Raw genomic sequence first — 14,438 nt, 5'->3', positions numbered from 1 at the left:
GTGATCCAGCTGGGTAACAATTATCCATTTCGAATTAGAATAGTATATGTTTTGTGATTACATTTATTAGAACATACACCAAACAAGTCCAACTATGAATCTCTATTATTCCTTATGTGTGATTGTGATTTTTGGAAAAATCGTATGCTAAATGTATAGAAAATTAGAAATGTATATAAAACAAAAGACATGAAATATACTTCATAATAACAAATTAACATTACTGCAAAATTCGAGTACAACATTACACTTTATTATCACTCGTCACGTTGCTTGTATTTTTCTTAACAGTTTCAAGTTGCTCATGTGTTCACAATAACGTTCTAAAAACTAAAGGTGTTTTATCTTACATCATCTTTATCAGTTTATCTTACTCAATTACACTATTCATGCATTCCAGCACTGCCACAGCTGTATGTTATCAAAGACAACTAAAACAAATGGTTAGAACTTTAGCTCAAAAAGTTTGAGGCCACAAATTGAAAACTCATTGTTCGAAGTTGTCGAATTATCTTTCTCGACCAATATTGTAACCTCATTTCGGGCTTTCGAGTTCGGCTATGTTAAACAGCGACAAGCGTGGCCCGTGGCCAACCATTGTACTGAAACTGTTCAAACTTAACCACTCGATAGGTGTTGGGTTTTAATCACAAAATACCTCGGTACAAAATTGGGTAAGATGACTCAGTTATATTTTATTTGTTACTTTTCCAATGAGGGATATTTCCTCTCCAACACGCCCCCTCACGTGCAACCTAACTCTAGTGAAATTAATTAACAATCCAATTCCCAAATTGAAAATTGGGACACAAGGGAGACTTGGCTAATATAACAATCCAAGGCCCACATCGGACACGAATTGAAATCGGAATTTTCCGATGGCAATATAAGGAACCCACCATATTAAACAGCGACAAGCGTGGCCCGTGACCTACCATTGTACCGATACTGTTCCAACTTAACCACCCGATAGGTGTTGGGTTTTAATCACAAAAAGCATCGGTACAATTGGGTAAGAGTCACCCACTTATAAGTTATATTTTATTTATCACTTTTCCAATGTGAGATATTTCATCTCCAACAAAAACGCTTAGAATTTGGGAATATTGGAACATCGTTTGTGTCCTAAGTAGTGATAGAATCCATCATTTTTATTCAATTCATTTGCCAACATTACATCAAATAAGGGGTTAATGATTGATAAAATCAAAGTGATATGGAAGAATTATATGTTCGCCGGGCCAAACGGAAGTATAGCAAGCCCTCCCACTTATATAAGGTAGTCGTCTTATCGAAATGACATTAATAGGACCTATTAGAGACAGCATATCTTCTCGTCGTCTTCGCGAGTTTTGATTTTCTGGTCGTTTTTCTTCTAGGCCATTCGCACCCGTCAGTTTCTGGAATATTTTTATCAGTTAAAAATTGTAAAATATTTACCAAAAAATTTAAAATATTAATGCTGTGATATGTGGTGCCAATAGTAATTTTGTTTACTTCTCTGCCGTTTATACATAAATGCCAGCAAGTGGAGCTAAAATCAGAGACACAATCACAATTGTTCCTCTGCTCTTCAGTCTTGAAACTCTCAACTTCTGAGGTGAGATTTCAAGACCTTTGCTTTTTCATTCTCATAGTATTTTTTTTAATTTTTTTATCAAAAGCTTCTTGCTTTAGATTTTCTGGATAAAAGTCTGAATTCAATAGATGGAAATAGTTCTGGATTCATTTGTCAAGTTAAAGATGATCATCTGATGAATAGTTTGCTCTTTTGGGTTTTTTCCCTTTTGGATTGTTGATGATCCTTGCTTGGTTGATATGAAAATGAAGGAGAGAATTCTTTGCCACCCAGATCATGACAGTTATCTGTTTCCTGGGTTTTGACTCTCAAAGAACATCAGTAATTATCATTTTAAAAAAATAAAAAATAAATCTGGTCCAGTTTAATTGTTGCTTGATAGCTGTATGAGGACACTACTATTAATTAATGAGAAATCAGAGAAAGCAAAAATGAGATTTGTGGAGTTCAGTGTCTAGTTGATAGACTAGTTTTAAAACTACTGTTGTAATTGGGTTTGATTTTATTGTTGTCTTTAATAATTATTGATTTCATCTGATGGTACATGAAGGTTCCAGACTCTCTACCTTGGGCATTGTGGGATGTCTAATCTCAGTGAAGATCTTGTGTTCTTGATCTTAAAGTATTTGGATGAGGAAGGTTATAAGGAAGCCGCCCACATGTATGTTTCTCTATCTCTATATCAATACACATGATACATTTGTTTTGTTAGTCAAATTGTTGCTGATTTTCGAAACTGATCGAGCAGGCTTGAGCGTGAAAGTGGGCTTTACTTTGACATGAATTATTTTGAAGAGCTGGTGCTTAGTGGAAAATGGGATGAAGCAGAGAAATACCTCGCCGGCTTCACAAAGCTCGATGACAATAAGTACTCGACTAAGATCTACTTTGAAATCAGGAAGCAACATTACTTTGAGGCACTTGACAAGTAAGAATTATCATTTCTAAATAAGCATTCTCTACAAAATATCATGTTCTAAAGAATTTTCAAAATGATATGGGTTGGGTATTGACAGAAAATGTCGTGCCGAGGCTTTAGATGTCCTCACAAATGATCTACAAGTTTTTGCTAAAGGTAATGAAGAGCTATTCAAAGAAATGACTCAACTTATGACATTTGAGAATATAAGGTATGACTTCTGTACTAGTTCATGTAATTTCATCCATTCTGACTGTAACTTTCTCATTCAGCTTTATTACTTTCTATCGGGACCAACAGGGAACATGAGTCACTCTCTATGTATAGAGATACAAAGTCTGCAAGGAAGGTTATGATGAAAGAAATCAGGAGGGTAATTGAGGCAAATCCAATTTTCCGTGGTAGACTGAAATTTCCTATCGTAAAAGGCGAGAGATTACGGCGTCTGATTAACCAAAGGTTATACTTCTACTCAGTAATCTTTCTTCATCTTCTTCTTCTTTTCCTTTCTATTTGTTGATTTATGTTGAATTACATTGAATTGTATATTTTGTTAATTTGTATGTCTGTTTAAGAGAGAAACTGGATTTTTAACATATTTGGTGTAAGATTTAGTATTCTTATTTTTGCTGTAAGATTTAGTGTCTTTTTATTTTTATCTTTATTGGGAGAAGGACTGACTTACATATTTAACTTGACAGCTTGAATTGGCAGCATATGCAATGTGAAGATCCTCATCCAAATCCAGCCATTGACACCCTTTTTATTGATCATGTTTGTGACCCACAGGTCTGTATACAACATTCTCCATCAATTGAAAATAATGCAAAAGTAAGATATGTTCTAGAGATTTGAATTTCTCCATTGAGTATGTTGTTATTATCCAAGGTATTCCTGCTTAATAGTCTTTTTGGGTTCTTCTAACATTGTTCTAACCTTTTGTGCTTAGCCTTCCCGGACCACATCATATCAATCTCCAACTTGTTCTGTGAAGTCAAGTCTATCTACCATTGCACAATATGCATCGTGTATTGGAGGATCTTTCCCTGCAAAGAACCCAGGTATTGAATCAATCGTTCCAATAATGTCGTGGTGTACTATTACTATCCATTTTATTTTTTGATTTCAGAGTTACTATTAATGACATATATATCGCTGCAGCTACTGAGGTTATTGAGGATTCTGATGTTTTATCCAAAAGGATGCCCATTGTAACTGGGGATGAGGTAGTGGATCCAAATTCTGTGCACGGTCGCTTAATATAAATTGTATAGCTTCTTTACCTTGTTTTTCTTACATTTTCTTAGGTAACGTCAACTATCACTGATCATGGCCAAAATCAGATCTCGGAACTTGCCATATCCAAAAATCTTCCCAGTACTGTTGTCCGTACATTGAATGAGGGGTCTTCTCCAGTGAGCATGGATTTTCATCCCATTTGGCTTACTGTTCTTCTAGGTTGACTGATGAGAAATTATGGTTTACACTACCATTTCAGGGTGATTATGTGAGAGAACTATTTGTGATATTGCACTCATGAATTTTTCTAATGCAATTCTTCAGTTGGAACTTCTGCTGGGGAAATAGGACTGTGGGATATTAACTGCGGTGGAAAAATGGTTGCCAGAAACTTTAATGTTTGGGATCTTGGAGCATGCTCGATGGCCTTAAAGGTGTGTATGCTTCTGGATGTGACCCTTTCAACCTTTTTTACATGATCAGACATTTTAACCCATGATAATTATATGCAGGTAGCACTAGAAAAAGATTCACATGTCTCTGTTAATCGTGTGTTATGGAGTCCGGATGGTTTCTTATTTGGTAAGAATGTTAGGAGACTTAAATAGTTGAGTGTTTTATAGTTTTTTATTTTAATTTTTTTTTTTCTAGTTCATTTTCGCTACTTTAATGCTTGTCGTTTTGACAGGGGTTGCATATTCAAAACATGTTGTGCAATTGTATTCTTATATTGGAGGAGATGAACTGGATCAAATATTGGAAGTAAGTTGTTAGAGAAAATATAAATTCTCAAAATGAAATTCTCCAGGAGTATGTGATTTTAAATCTGCCAGTGAATTTTTCATATGTAGATTGATGCTCATTTGGGTGGTGTAAATGATTTAGCATTCTCTTCTCCTGAAGGGGAACTTTTGGTCATAACATGTGGTGATGACAGGACCATCAAGGTTGGTTTTTTTACATCAGATAGTTGAATTTCATGTCGTGGTGATACTGATGGCTCATTCTTTAATGTATGTTTAAGGTGTGGGATGTGGTTAGTGGTAACCGATGCTTTACTTTTGAAGGTCATGATGCTCCTGTTTATTCCATCTGTCCTCATATCAAAGATAATATCCCTGTAAGGGTTACTTTGGCTATGATTGCTCGTTTTTAATCCTTTGATGAACTCTGTTTACTGTATATTATGTGACACTTTCTCATACTTCATGGTACAGTTTATCTTTTCAGTCTCAACAGTTGGCAGGATCAAAGTGTGGTTATATGACAATTTAGGAGACAGAATTGATTATGATGCTCCTGGTCTTGGTTGCACCAAAATGGCTTACAGTGCTGATGAGAGGTCAACTTAAATAGCCTGGACTGCAATAACCTTTTTTTTTTCTTTCCCAGATTGATACGTGTGAAAAGTAATGCTAGTTTCATTGAAATATTGTTTGTGTAGGCTTTTTTCATGTGGAACCAGTAAAAGAGGGGAATCATATCTTGTCGAATGGGATGATACTGTTGGTTGTTTCAAAAGAGTTTACAAAGGACTTGGGCCAAACCCATTGTCTGCCGTGCAATTCGATATAACCAGGAACCAGCTTTTGGCTGCTGGTGATGACCATATGGTTAAATTTTGGCATATGGACAACACTCAACTTTTGAATACCATTGATGCTGATGGTGGATTGCCAGTAAGTTCATTAAGCTTATCTTTTCCTAGAAGAATATCGGTGTATGAAGATCTTTTTTCAATTGGCTTTTAAATTTTTATGATTCCAACCAGTATTCAAATTTCATTGGCTAGATGATAAAAGGAGCAATATTAGTCATTTATTTTCTCCTTTATCGCTAAATAGGCAAATCCACATATTCGCTTCAACAGTGATGGCACCCTATTAGCTGTTTCTTCAAGTGGAAACCAAATCAAGATACTGGCAAATGCTAATGGTCTTGATTTGCTGCAAGGATGTGGGAATGATTCTATCGATGCCTCTGGAGTTGAATCTGAAACTTCAAGAAAGGTCAGCATCTCAAAGCGTCTACCTCTTTGTTGTGTGTTATTGAATACTTTCCTGATAATGCATTTAATTTTATCTGCCTTGCTATTGGTGATTTGGTGCTGATGTCCTCATGTTGGAGAAAATTGTTTTTGTTTTTTGTTTTTTTTTGGTATGAATGTTTAATGTTTTGAAACGGTCTATCTTTCTTCATTACCTTGAAATTAAAAGTATCTCTTAGCATGTATAACCAAAATAGACTTGAATTCTGTAGAATGGGAATGTGGCAGAAGTGAATTCAAAAACAACAGGAGAAGCCACTTACGGAGAAAAGGCATGGGAAACTATTGAGAGACCTTCTCAATGCCAATCTTTGCAGCTATGTGCTGATGTCAAAAGAACCAAGGTATGAACTTATTTTCGTTCTCTGTCATTTTATTTTCTCTAACTTCTTTAGTCCATCTACCAAGATTATATGTTTTCTTCATGAACCATGTCTCTTGGATGGCCATTTACAGCGTAAACTTTAGCAGATTTCTTCTTCCAAACGGAGAATGATGATGATTATGTACTGTTTAGTTCATGTCAAATTGGTGAAAATAATTGAGAGGATTTATAGTCTCAACATTTTGGGAATTCACGTATTAGGTTTCAGTAGTTAATTTTCAAATGTTTCAGTAGCTTTTCATTAGCATTGTCTTTGGCAATGCAGATATCCAAGCTGATCTACACCAATGCCGGTGATGCCATTTTGGCATTAACATCAAATGCCATTCATCTACTCTGGAAATGGCCGCAGAACGATCTTAGTTCTAGTGGAAAGGTGATGAAGTGGGCAACAGCCAATAGTTTTTTTTTTTTTTTTTTTTTTTTTTCCATTTGAAGTCCCATTTTCTCTTTTGCAAACTGGAATTAGTTAGTTATGTGATTCTGATCGATGATACTTAATGTAGGCAACTACCAAGGTTCAACCTCTTTTATGGCGACCAACGAGTGGCTTACAGCTGATGAGCAATGACCTTTCCAGCACCAACCCTGAAGAGGCCATGCCATGCTTTGCTTTGTCCAAGAATGATTCATATCTTATGTCAGCATCAGGAGGGATGATCTCCCTTTTTAATGTTATATCGTTTAAGGTAAACTCAAGACAAAAGTACTAATCTAAAATCTACCTGATTGTATTCTTAGACTTCTTTGTTTTACAACACAGACAATGAGGAAAGTCATGGCTCCACCACCTGCAGCAACATGCCTTGCTTTTGATCCTCGAGACAACAATGTAGTTGCTATTGGCATGGATGATTCCACAATTATGATATATAATGCTCGCTTGGATAAGGTAACTAGTGTACTTGTAGAAACAATTGATGACGCTGTCATGAAGTAAACCCAGAATGTTGGTCCTAATTGCCTTCATTTTTCAGGTCACAAAAACGCTTGCTGGTCACACCAAAAGAGTCACTTCCCTTGCCTTCTCTACCTCTATGAAATCACTTGTTTCTTCTGGTGCTGATGCTCAGGTAAAGAGGAAGACTCTTTTAAGAAAGAACTAAAGAAAGAAATACTTGCAGACTTCTTTAAAATATAAAGTATGATACCTAGTATTAACTTATTAAGTCAAGATCATTTATGTCATTTAATTTTCTCCCTGCAGATTTTTGTGTGGAATGCTGATGAGTGGAAAATACAGAGAAGCCAAGTGCTGCAGATTCCAGATTGGAACAAATTGAGAGCATTATCAGACTCAGATACCCATGTCCAGTTTCACAAGGATCAGCTGCATTTCCTAATCGTACACAAGAATCACCTTGCAATATACGAAGTGAAAGAACTAGGATGTGTAAACGAGGTTTGTCTCTCGCTAACAGATGTATCATGATCTGTTTGAGGATATAATGATCAAATTTTCTTTGTATGTGCAGTGGGTCTCAGATTCTTCTGTACCAATTTCCCATGCAACGTTCTCATGTGATAGCCAGACAGTATATGCCAGCTTTGTGGATGGAACCATAGGCATATTTGACGCTTCTGTTCTTGTACTATGCTGTCTAATCAAGCCCTCCGCTTACCTTCCTACCGATATAAGGTATACCCTTGCTTCATTATCTGGTAGCTAGTGGCTTCTCCAGCTCACCATTCATTCTTTTTTAGGCTTTCCCATAGAATATTCCAGGTTTCTAGTAACATGTATGCGTATAAATTTCATTTCCACTATATATATATATATATATATATATATATATATATATATGCATGCGTATAAATATAAAACTAAACTAATTGCTAAAAATCTTTTGCACATACTAATCAAATAGACATGGACATACTGCTACGAAATGGTTCTCTTAAAACAGTAGATTTTCTACCTTGGAGAATCGACCCTTTACCCTAATGAACTGTGGTCTAATCAGTAAACTCCCGTTGGGCTCATGTTGTTTTTGGTTGTTGCTAGTTGCAGTTATACTGTGTACCCAGTCGTCATTGCTGGGCATCCACAAAAACCAACCCAGTTTGCCGTTGGACTCTCTAATGGTGAAGTTCATGTGCTTGAGCCTTTAGAATCAGAAGGCAAATGGGGTATATTGCCAACGGTTAAAAGGAATTTGGAGAGCAGTGCGCCTGCAAAATCTACCTTTCGGGGCTTCTTGTATGAATAAATCTGAGAAACAATTTTAAGTCTAAGAAACTCTATAGTTTGCGTAATTTTGTGACTTCAATGAAAAAGTTGTACTCGTTGGTTCTGTTTCAGCTTTCAACTGTTATTTTGTGCAAATGCAGATCGATCACCTTTTAAAGGTTCTAAAAAATCTGTTATTGAACTCATCCACTACTACACATAAACCCATATATACTAATGCTTTATGCTAAGCTACCCAAGGTGACCTTAGTTAAAAAATTTAAATTCACAAGATCAGTATAGGATTTCAACGTCTTCCTACCGAGTCTTTCGAACCAAAACTCAAGTCACCAAACGAAACATTACCAGACGAAATATTATAGATTTTCATCCAACAAAAAAAAAAAAATTATAGATGTATATATAGATGGCAGAGAAAAGGAAGAGGACCATTGATCCCTGTCACTATTTCATAGTTTGGGCTCGAGTATTCCAGCCTTTCAAGATTAAAAAGATAAACCAATGCGTGAGGCAACATGATCCTTATATAAGTATCTACAAGCAGGGACGGTTGTTCATGAAATGCATATTTACTCGAGTTAAGCATTACAGTTGACTTGAAAAAAATTAAATTGCTGAATGTCTTGATGGAATAAATCTTCAAGCATCCAACTTTGCTGCTGCGGATGCATAGCTTACACTGCTGTCCCTCATAGTTTTGCACTGACTTGACTGCTCATAACGGAGGAAATTGATCTTTATGTTTGTTGAGCAGTTTCTCAGCATCTGCAGTCAGAGTAGTATAATTGAAAGGTGAAAAATTAAAAAGTAAAAACGAAAAAAAATGAAAAAAAAGAAGAAAAAAAAGCCTCTACAAGCAATGGAAAAGAAGCACTTTGTAGTTTAGGTAACTAAGTTCAATTCTTCAGCAAAATGGCCGATCACTAATATGTCAACATAAATGAGAAATAACATGGAAATAGATGTTGCTTTCATTATACTTCTCTCCAGAGAGAATGGTCTAAGGTCCTAGATACATATGAAATTTTTTAAAAGGATACCGGTGTTTTATATTGATAGCAAAAGTATTAGAGCTGAAAACAGCAATATATCCCTAGAACAGGTCCAAATAGTCAAATTATATCTATAGCCTTTTTATCATCCTAGGAGGCCATTTTCTCGCATCAGTTGAAATGTGATATTCTTGCCAAAATTAAGAAAGATAGCTTCCCTTTCAGAGACTAATGGAACTATATGGGGAACTTACATGAAGAAAAACGCTTATTGGATGGCGCCCACAAATGGTGTTATCATACTCTGACAGATACTGTTTGAATGCATCAGGATTTCCTGTTTCTATTATATCCATTCCCATCCTGTCCAAAGCCTCAATGGATCTGTGTATGGCCCCATGTTTCTTGTCATAATGCACGTAGTTGAACCTGACAAAGAACAGCAAACTCAGGCACGGTTAACATCTGCCCAGCTTCATGCATATATTCAGAAAGCATGGCAGGAGAAGAGAATAAGCAAATCATGCTAACCGTCATCTTAACAAATCAATTCATATTACTATGAAATAGCATTCATAATGATATATTGAGTGTGTAATTTGTAAGTAATATTTAAATTGCATCAAACCACTGCATTGTTTTCCTGGGTAAAAATGCTCTAAAAGTAATAGGTAGGTTCCCAAATGCAATACCAGCTGTCAGTATGTGTCTGTGTGTGATAGAGTTTGAGAGCCTACAACACATATGCGCCTATCTCTCAGGGCGACACACCGATACCGTAAGATGGCCTCATCTAATCCAGAGCATTTAATTTAGATATGCATTGACATTGGCACTTGTGCTAGCTAGCAAAGACCAAGACCAAACTTGTACACAAAACTATGAATGGAACATACCGAGATCCCCAATGACAAAAGTCTGATGACACAGAGAAGAAATTTTTTGGATCATCTACATATTTGGCAAGGAGCTGTCCATACATAGCTTCTGCTTCAGCTTTAAGAGCACCAACCAAAATTGGTACAACTTTAACTGGGTGCCTGCATACAAGTATCCCCAAAAATTATTCCTTCTAGAAATGATTAAAGAATATAACTATTCTACATGAAAATGAAAACAGTACCCTTCAAAAACTTTAGCAAGATATGGTAAATGCATTTCCATGCTATGTTCAGCCTCATCAACACGAATATCCATGGTTTCGAATTTTCCAGTAGCTTTTAGCTCATCAATCACTGAAAAGTGGTAACAAATAAATTATAGAAAACCCCCCTCAAAAGTGAACAGAAATGTAGTAAACTCCTACACTGAAGCATTGAATAATTCAACAAGAAGTTAATGATGGGTATCTTCTGAAAATTTCCTCAGCAGGAACAATTAAAAAAAAAGAATCCACTTAAACTGAGATGCAAGTCATGCCCCAAGTTACTATACACACAATCTCCACTATATTAAGAGAAACTACAGTGCATTCATCATCAAGGCTTATCTAACACAGGAATGCTAAACCACGAACACACTGTAATCCAACTTTGAAAATCCCCGTACCTTCCAAATCAACAGGTAGGTCTCCAATGGGGGTCCTGTAAACTGTGGCTGTTGAAACGGCACACTTTGGAGTGTAATAGTGATGAGATGGACCAAGAAGGAACACCCGGGTACTGACAAGGCAAGTTTCTCACAAAATTAGCAACATGTTGTGGAACTCATTGGAATGCCAAATAATCTTTATGGCTTTAAACATGAATCGCCGCACAATGCTATAATGTAATCAGCTCCTACTACATCTAGAGAACTAATGAGAAACCATGACAACATAACTCTCACATGTTTGTTGGGTCAATGTTGCCAAATGCATAGGCAGCAGCACGACCCGAATATGAATAACCTGCATGCCTGAAATTCCACACAAGAATCAAACAAAATGTTAATTTCTGCATTAAGAATCACAAAACAAATTCAAAAAGAAGTTACTTGAAATTGAACTCACGGAGCAATGACACCTCGTACATCAGGAGACTTGGTGAGCCCAGACTCTCTGAGCCACCCTTCAAGCTCTTCTGCTAACTTTTTAGCTGAAAGATCAAATCTTTAAGCATAAAAATCATATCTTTAAACCCAATAAGCTAATTCTCACTCTCTAATTAACAAAGAAGAAAAAACAAATTTGATGACTTTAACAAACGCCTCTAATAATTGATGTAGTAATAATCTATGCATATGAATTAAATTTTCTGGGTTACTATTTCTGGGCAAGACAGAAGGAAGGAATTAGAGTGTAAGAGAGAGATACTGACGGTTGTCGGTGTACCAAGAACCGGCGTGCGATGGTCTTCTGACTTTCTCCATGGATGGAATCTCGAGGATGAAGATGACCCAAAATCGGTGCAAGTGAATTAAGAGAGAGTGAGAAGCAGAAATCAGATGCTGGTTTGCTTAGCTTTCCGCCTTTCCTTATGGGAGAATCGAAGTGGCTTTGGAGCAGTGTACTTGTTTTTTTTAATTCTTTTCTATTTTTGTTACAAAAAATGATATTAAATCTTTTTTTTTTTTTCTATAATTACATTTGTATTTTTGTTTATTAATATTTTCTATTTTCTAAATTATATAAGCCGGTAGGGAATTAATTATGCATATTTTTTTACGCTTATAAAAAAATAAATAAGAAAATAATATTGCTACTAGTGTTTTTGGATTTAATTTATTTTAGAAAAAAAATTCATATGAATATTTGCCTCAAGCCTCTAAAAAGTCAGAATCTGCCCTGCACACACACATGTGATCTATATAGTACAAGTAACAAATTAAACTTACCCGATTAGCTATGGAAAAATTGGTCATGATTATCAAGGATTCGGTTCCTTCATGTTTCTGGTGGATTTTTCCGGGTACGTCACCCAGAATGTTATACCATTGACAGGTACCAATATAACTCCCAGTCCTTGTTTGAACAGAACACACAATGTTAAAGGAATAAACCGTACTGGACGGTTTATGCCCCTCCGATGCTTGAGTGAGGTTCTATTAGGGCTGAGATTTTTGAACCGAAAATCCGAGAAACCGACCCGAAATGGTCGATTCTGTGCGGTTCGGCCCGGTTCTTGATATGAGATTTCTGGTTCCATACATAAACCGACCCGAGAAAGCTGGTATCGGTTCGGTCTCGGTTTCCTTTGTCTTTCATCCCTCAGAACCGATGTATGCAGTACAAAACGATCAAAAGTCAAAACACACGTTTTCAGAGGCTGCAGCTTTCTCGGCGACGCCCTTGAGTCCTCTAGAGCCAAGGCCATGAGGCATATTTGGAGCCACATCAAGCTCCACAACCTGAAGAATCCTGCCAACAAGAGGGAGATCATTTGCAATAACAAGTTGAAGGAGTTGTTTGAAGGGAAGGAAAGGGTCAATTTTTTGGAGATTGGGAAGTTGCTTTCGCGTCATTTTGTGAAGGCCGAGTGAATGAGAATCATCTTTTGGTTATTATACTGTATAAAAGTAGGAAAGGGTCCGCCCCCTTCTTTTGAGACTGCAAGTAGGGGATTTTCTAATTGATATTTAGTGGTGAATGTACAAAAGTAACTAGGTTAAACATTAAAAAGCAAAAAACAAAAGCCATATTGTGCAGCCCATTGCCCACTATCCCATGCTTTTTTACCCAAAAACAATAAAAAAATACCCAACAATAAAAAACTCACTTTGTTCACCCCGAATCGGGATTTCCAGTTCATCTTCATCACTTCTCAATTTCCAGTTCCAGTTTCTTCCCCATATTCTTCTCCAATCTAGATAGCTTTGTTGTTTTCTTACTCTATACAGGAACTGGTTATAAGCTATAACCGAACCGAAAAATACAGTTCCGGCAAAAAAAAACGACCACGCCGAACCGGAAAAAATATATCGGTTTCGGTTCCGGCAAAAAATGCCAAAAACAGAACCGATCCCAGCCCTAGGTTCTATATATATTTTGACAGAGTAAATAGTAAGGGAAAGAAGTTATTACCCCCCTGTCGGAGGTTGTGTTGGTTTCTTATACTTTGAGCATGGGAAGGAGTTTCCCATTTCTTCGATGTGGTACAACTTGTCCCTTTATAGTTACATCAGTTTCTGGTGTGTACTTTGCGGAGCTCTGCTGTGCAGCCTCGGGCCCTTTATGACTCAAGGTGTTGCTCGTTGGGAGCACCGGAAAGGAGGGTGCTGGGCCCGAGGTCCAGTATGGTCTTTGGGTAGTCCCACGAGGTCTAGTGATGGTGTCAAACCTTGTAGTTCAACTGCTGGTATGTACACTTCCTATTAAGGCTATTAATTCAGACACGACCAAATAACAAGACTTGAAACCCGCACGAAATAAAACGGGTTGAACCCACACAATTAAAAAGCAGGTTATTTGCATGTCAATCATCAAGAGTCATTTAATAACGGGTCATTTGCATGTCAACTCGTTAACACGAAATAAACAACCCGTTTAGTAAAAAGATTGAGTCAGGTTTGATGTAATTCACATTAAGACCTATTAAAAATAAAGGGAAATGATGCAAAAGGTCATATTAGAGTATGAAATAATAAAAAGATCACTTAGTTTCCCACTTGATAAAAAGGTCCATAACAAATTGTTAGTAATATTAATATAGTCCTTATAAATGATGAGGTGATGTTAAAAAAGGTCAATTTTTAATTTTTTTGATTCCAAGTATGCCCTTCAAGGCAGTACACGTTTATAACTTTTCATTCAAAATTTTAGATATCTAATTTTCTCTCTCTCTTTTGATCAGAAAGCTTGATTCGATTTGCGCTTGGTCTCTCTCTATGACGATCTGAAATCTCAGTTTTGGATCTTCAATCCAGAGCTTTGTTCTCTTTTTCTCGATCTCTGGCACCATCGCTCTTCGCCTTGATCACGTCACTTTTTCTTCTTCTTCGTCTTTCGCCGTGATCAAGCTGAAACACGTCGCCCTCGGCGAGAATGGAAGGATTGAAATTGCAAGGATCAGATTATGAACAAGGCGAGGTCCTACTCGTTCAGCCAGAAGGCCACCAAGGAGATCTCCTCAGTCGACGATGACATCAACATAAGCTCGCATCTCTCTCC

The 14,438-nt window shown here is 36.7% G+C and overlaps 2 protein-coding genes across 5 annotated transcripts; one reads left to right on the top strand and one right to left on the bottom strand.

Moving 5' to 3' along the window:
- The first annotated feature begins 1,443 nt into the window (after positions 1–1,443).
- LOC133736412 (topless-related protein 1-like) lies at positions 1,444–8,470 on the top strand. 4 transcript variants are annotated; one of them, XM_062163890.1, is made up of 25 exons: positions 1,444–1,600; positions 2,130–2,240; positions 2,328–2,507; positions 2,596–2,709; positions 2,799–2,957; positions 3,200–3,287; positions 3,448–3,559; positions 3,660–3,724; positions 3,806–3,956; positions 4,062–4,171; positions 4,250–4,319; positions 4,426–4,499; positions 4,589–4,684; positions 4,762–4,857; positions 4,955–5,079; positions 5,182–5,416; positions 5,582–5,746; positions 5,997–6,128; positions 6,435–6,545; positions 6,676–6,858; positions 6,933–7,061; positions 7,147–7,242; positions 7,377–7,571; positions 7,645–7,808; positions 8,175–8,470. In XM_062163890.1, exons 2-25 carry the CDS (start codon positions 2,161–2,163, stop codon positions 8,377–8,379), a joined length of 3,135 nt encoding a protein of 1,044 aa, XP_062019874.1. In that variant the 5' UTR covers positions 1,444–1,600; positions 2,130–2,160; the 3' UTR covers positions 8,380–8,470. The 4 variants fall into 4 exon arrangements, with proteins under 4 accessions (XP_062019874.1, XP_062019873.1, XP_062019870.1 ...); XM_062163889.1 differs by having other exon boundaries at positions 3,200–3,329; positions 8,181–8,470; XM_062163886.1 differs by having other exon boundaries at positions 3,200–3,329.
- Positions 8,471–8,763: 293 nt separating this feature from the next.
- On the bottom strand, positions 8,764–11,839 carry LOC133738512 (uncharacterized). Its single transcript, XM_062166068.1, has 8 exons — positions 11,650–11,839; positions 11,343–11,427; positions 11,180–11,248; positions 10,901–11,013; positions 10,476–10,587; positions 10,249–10,392; positions 9,607–9,781; positions 8,764–9,125 (listed from the first exon to the last, which is right to left on the bottom strand). The coding sequence occupies exons 1-8, from the start codon at positions 11,699–11,701 to the stop codon at positions 9,000–9,002; spliced, it is 876 nt and encodes a 291-aa protein (XP_062022052.1). The 5' UTR covers positions 11,702–11,839; the 3' UTR covers positions 8,764–8,999.
- Positions 11,840–14,438: the final 2,599 nt, after the last annotated feature.

This window comes from Rosa rugosa, chromosome 3 (genome assembly GCF_958449725.1).
Source record: "Rosa rugosa chromosome 3, drRosRugo1.1, whole genome shotgun sequence".
NCBI lineage: Eukaryota > Viridiplantae > Streptophyta > Magnoliopsida > Rosales > Rosaceae > Rosa > Rosa rugosa.
Note: the sequence above shows the minus strand (reverse complement) of the source record. Positions and strands in the feature narration are given on the sequence as shown.

Excerpts from the sequence above, each read along its gene's own strand:
- LOC133736412 (XM_062163886.1), top strand. The coding sequence starts at position 2,161 with ATGTCTAATCTCAGTGAAGATCTTGTGTTCTTGATCTTAAAGTATTTG. Across the intron at positions 4,858-4,954 it reads ATATCAAAGATAATATCCCT|TTTATCTTTTCAGTCTCAAC; the intron begins GTAAGGGTTACT and ends TTCATGGTACAG. Across the intron at positions 5,747-5,996 it reads AATCTGAAACTTCAAGAAAG|AATGGGAATGTGGCAGAAGT; the intron begins GTCAGCATCTCA and ends TGAATTCTGTAG.
- LOC133738512 (XM_062166068.1), bottom strand. The coding sequence starts at position 11,701 with ATGGAGAAAGTCAGAAGACCATCGCACGCCGGTTCTTGGTACACCGAC. Across the intron at positions 11,249-11,342 it reads GTACGAGGTGTCATTGCTCC|GCATGCAGGTTATTCATATT; the intron begins GTGAGTTCAATT and ends GTGGAATTTCAG. Across the intron at positions 11,014-11,179 it reads AACATTGACCCAACAAACAT|TACCCGGGTGTTCCTTCTTG; the intron begins GTGAGAGTTATG and ends TTGCCTTGTCAG.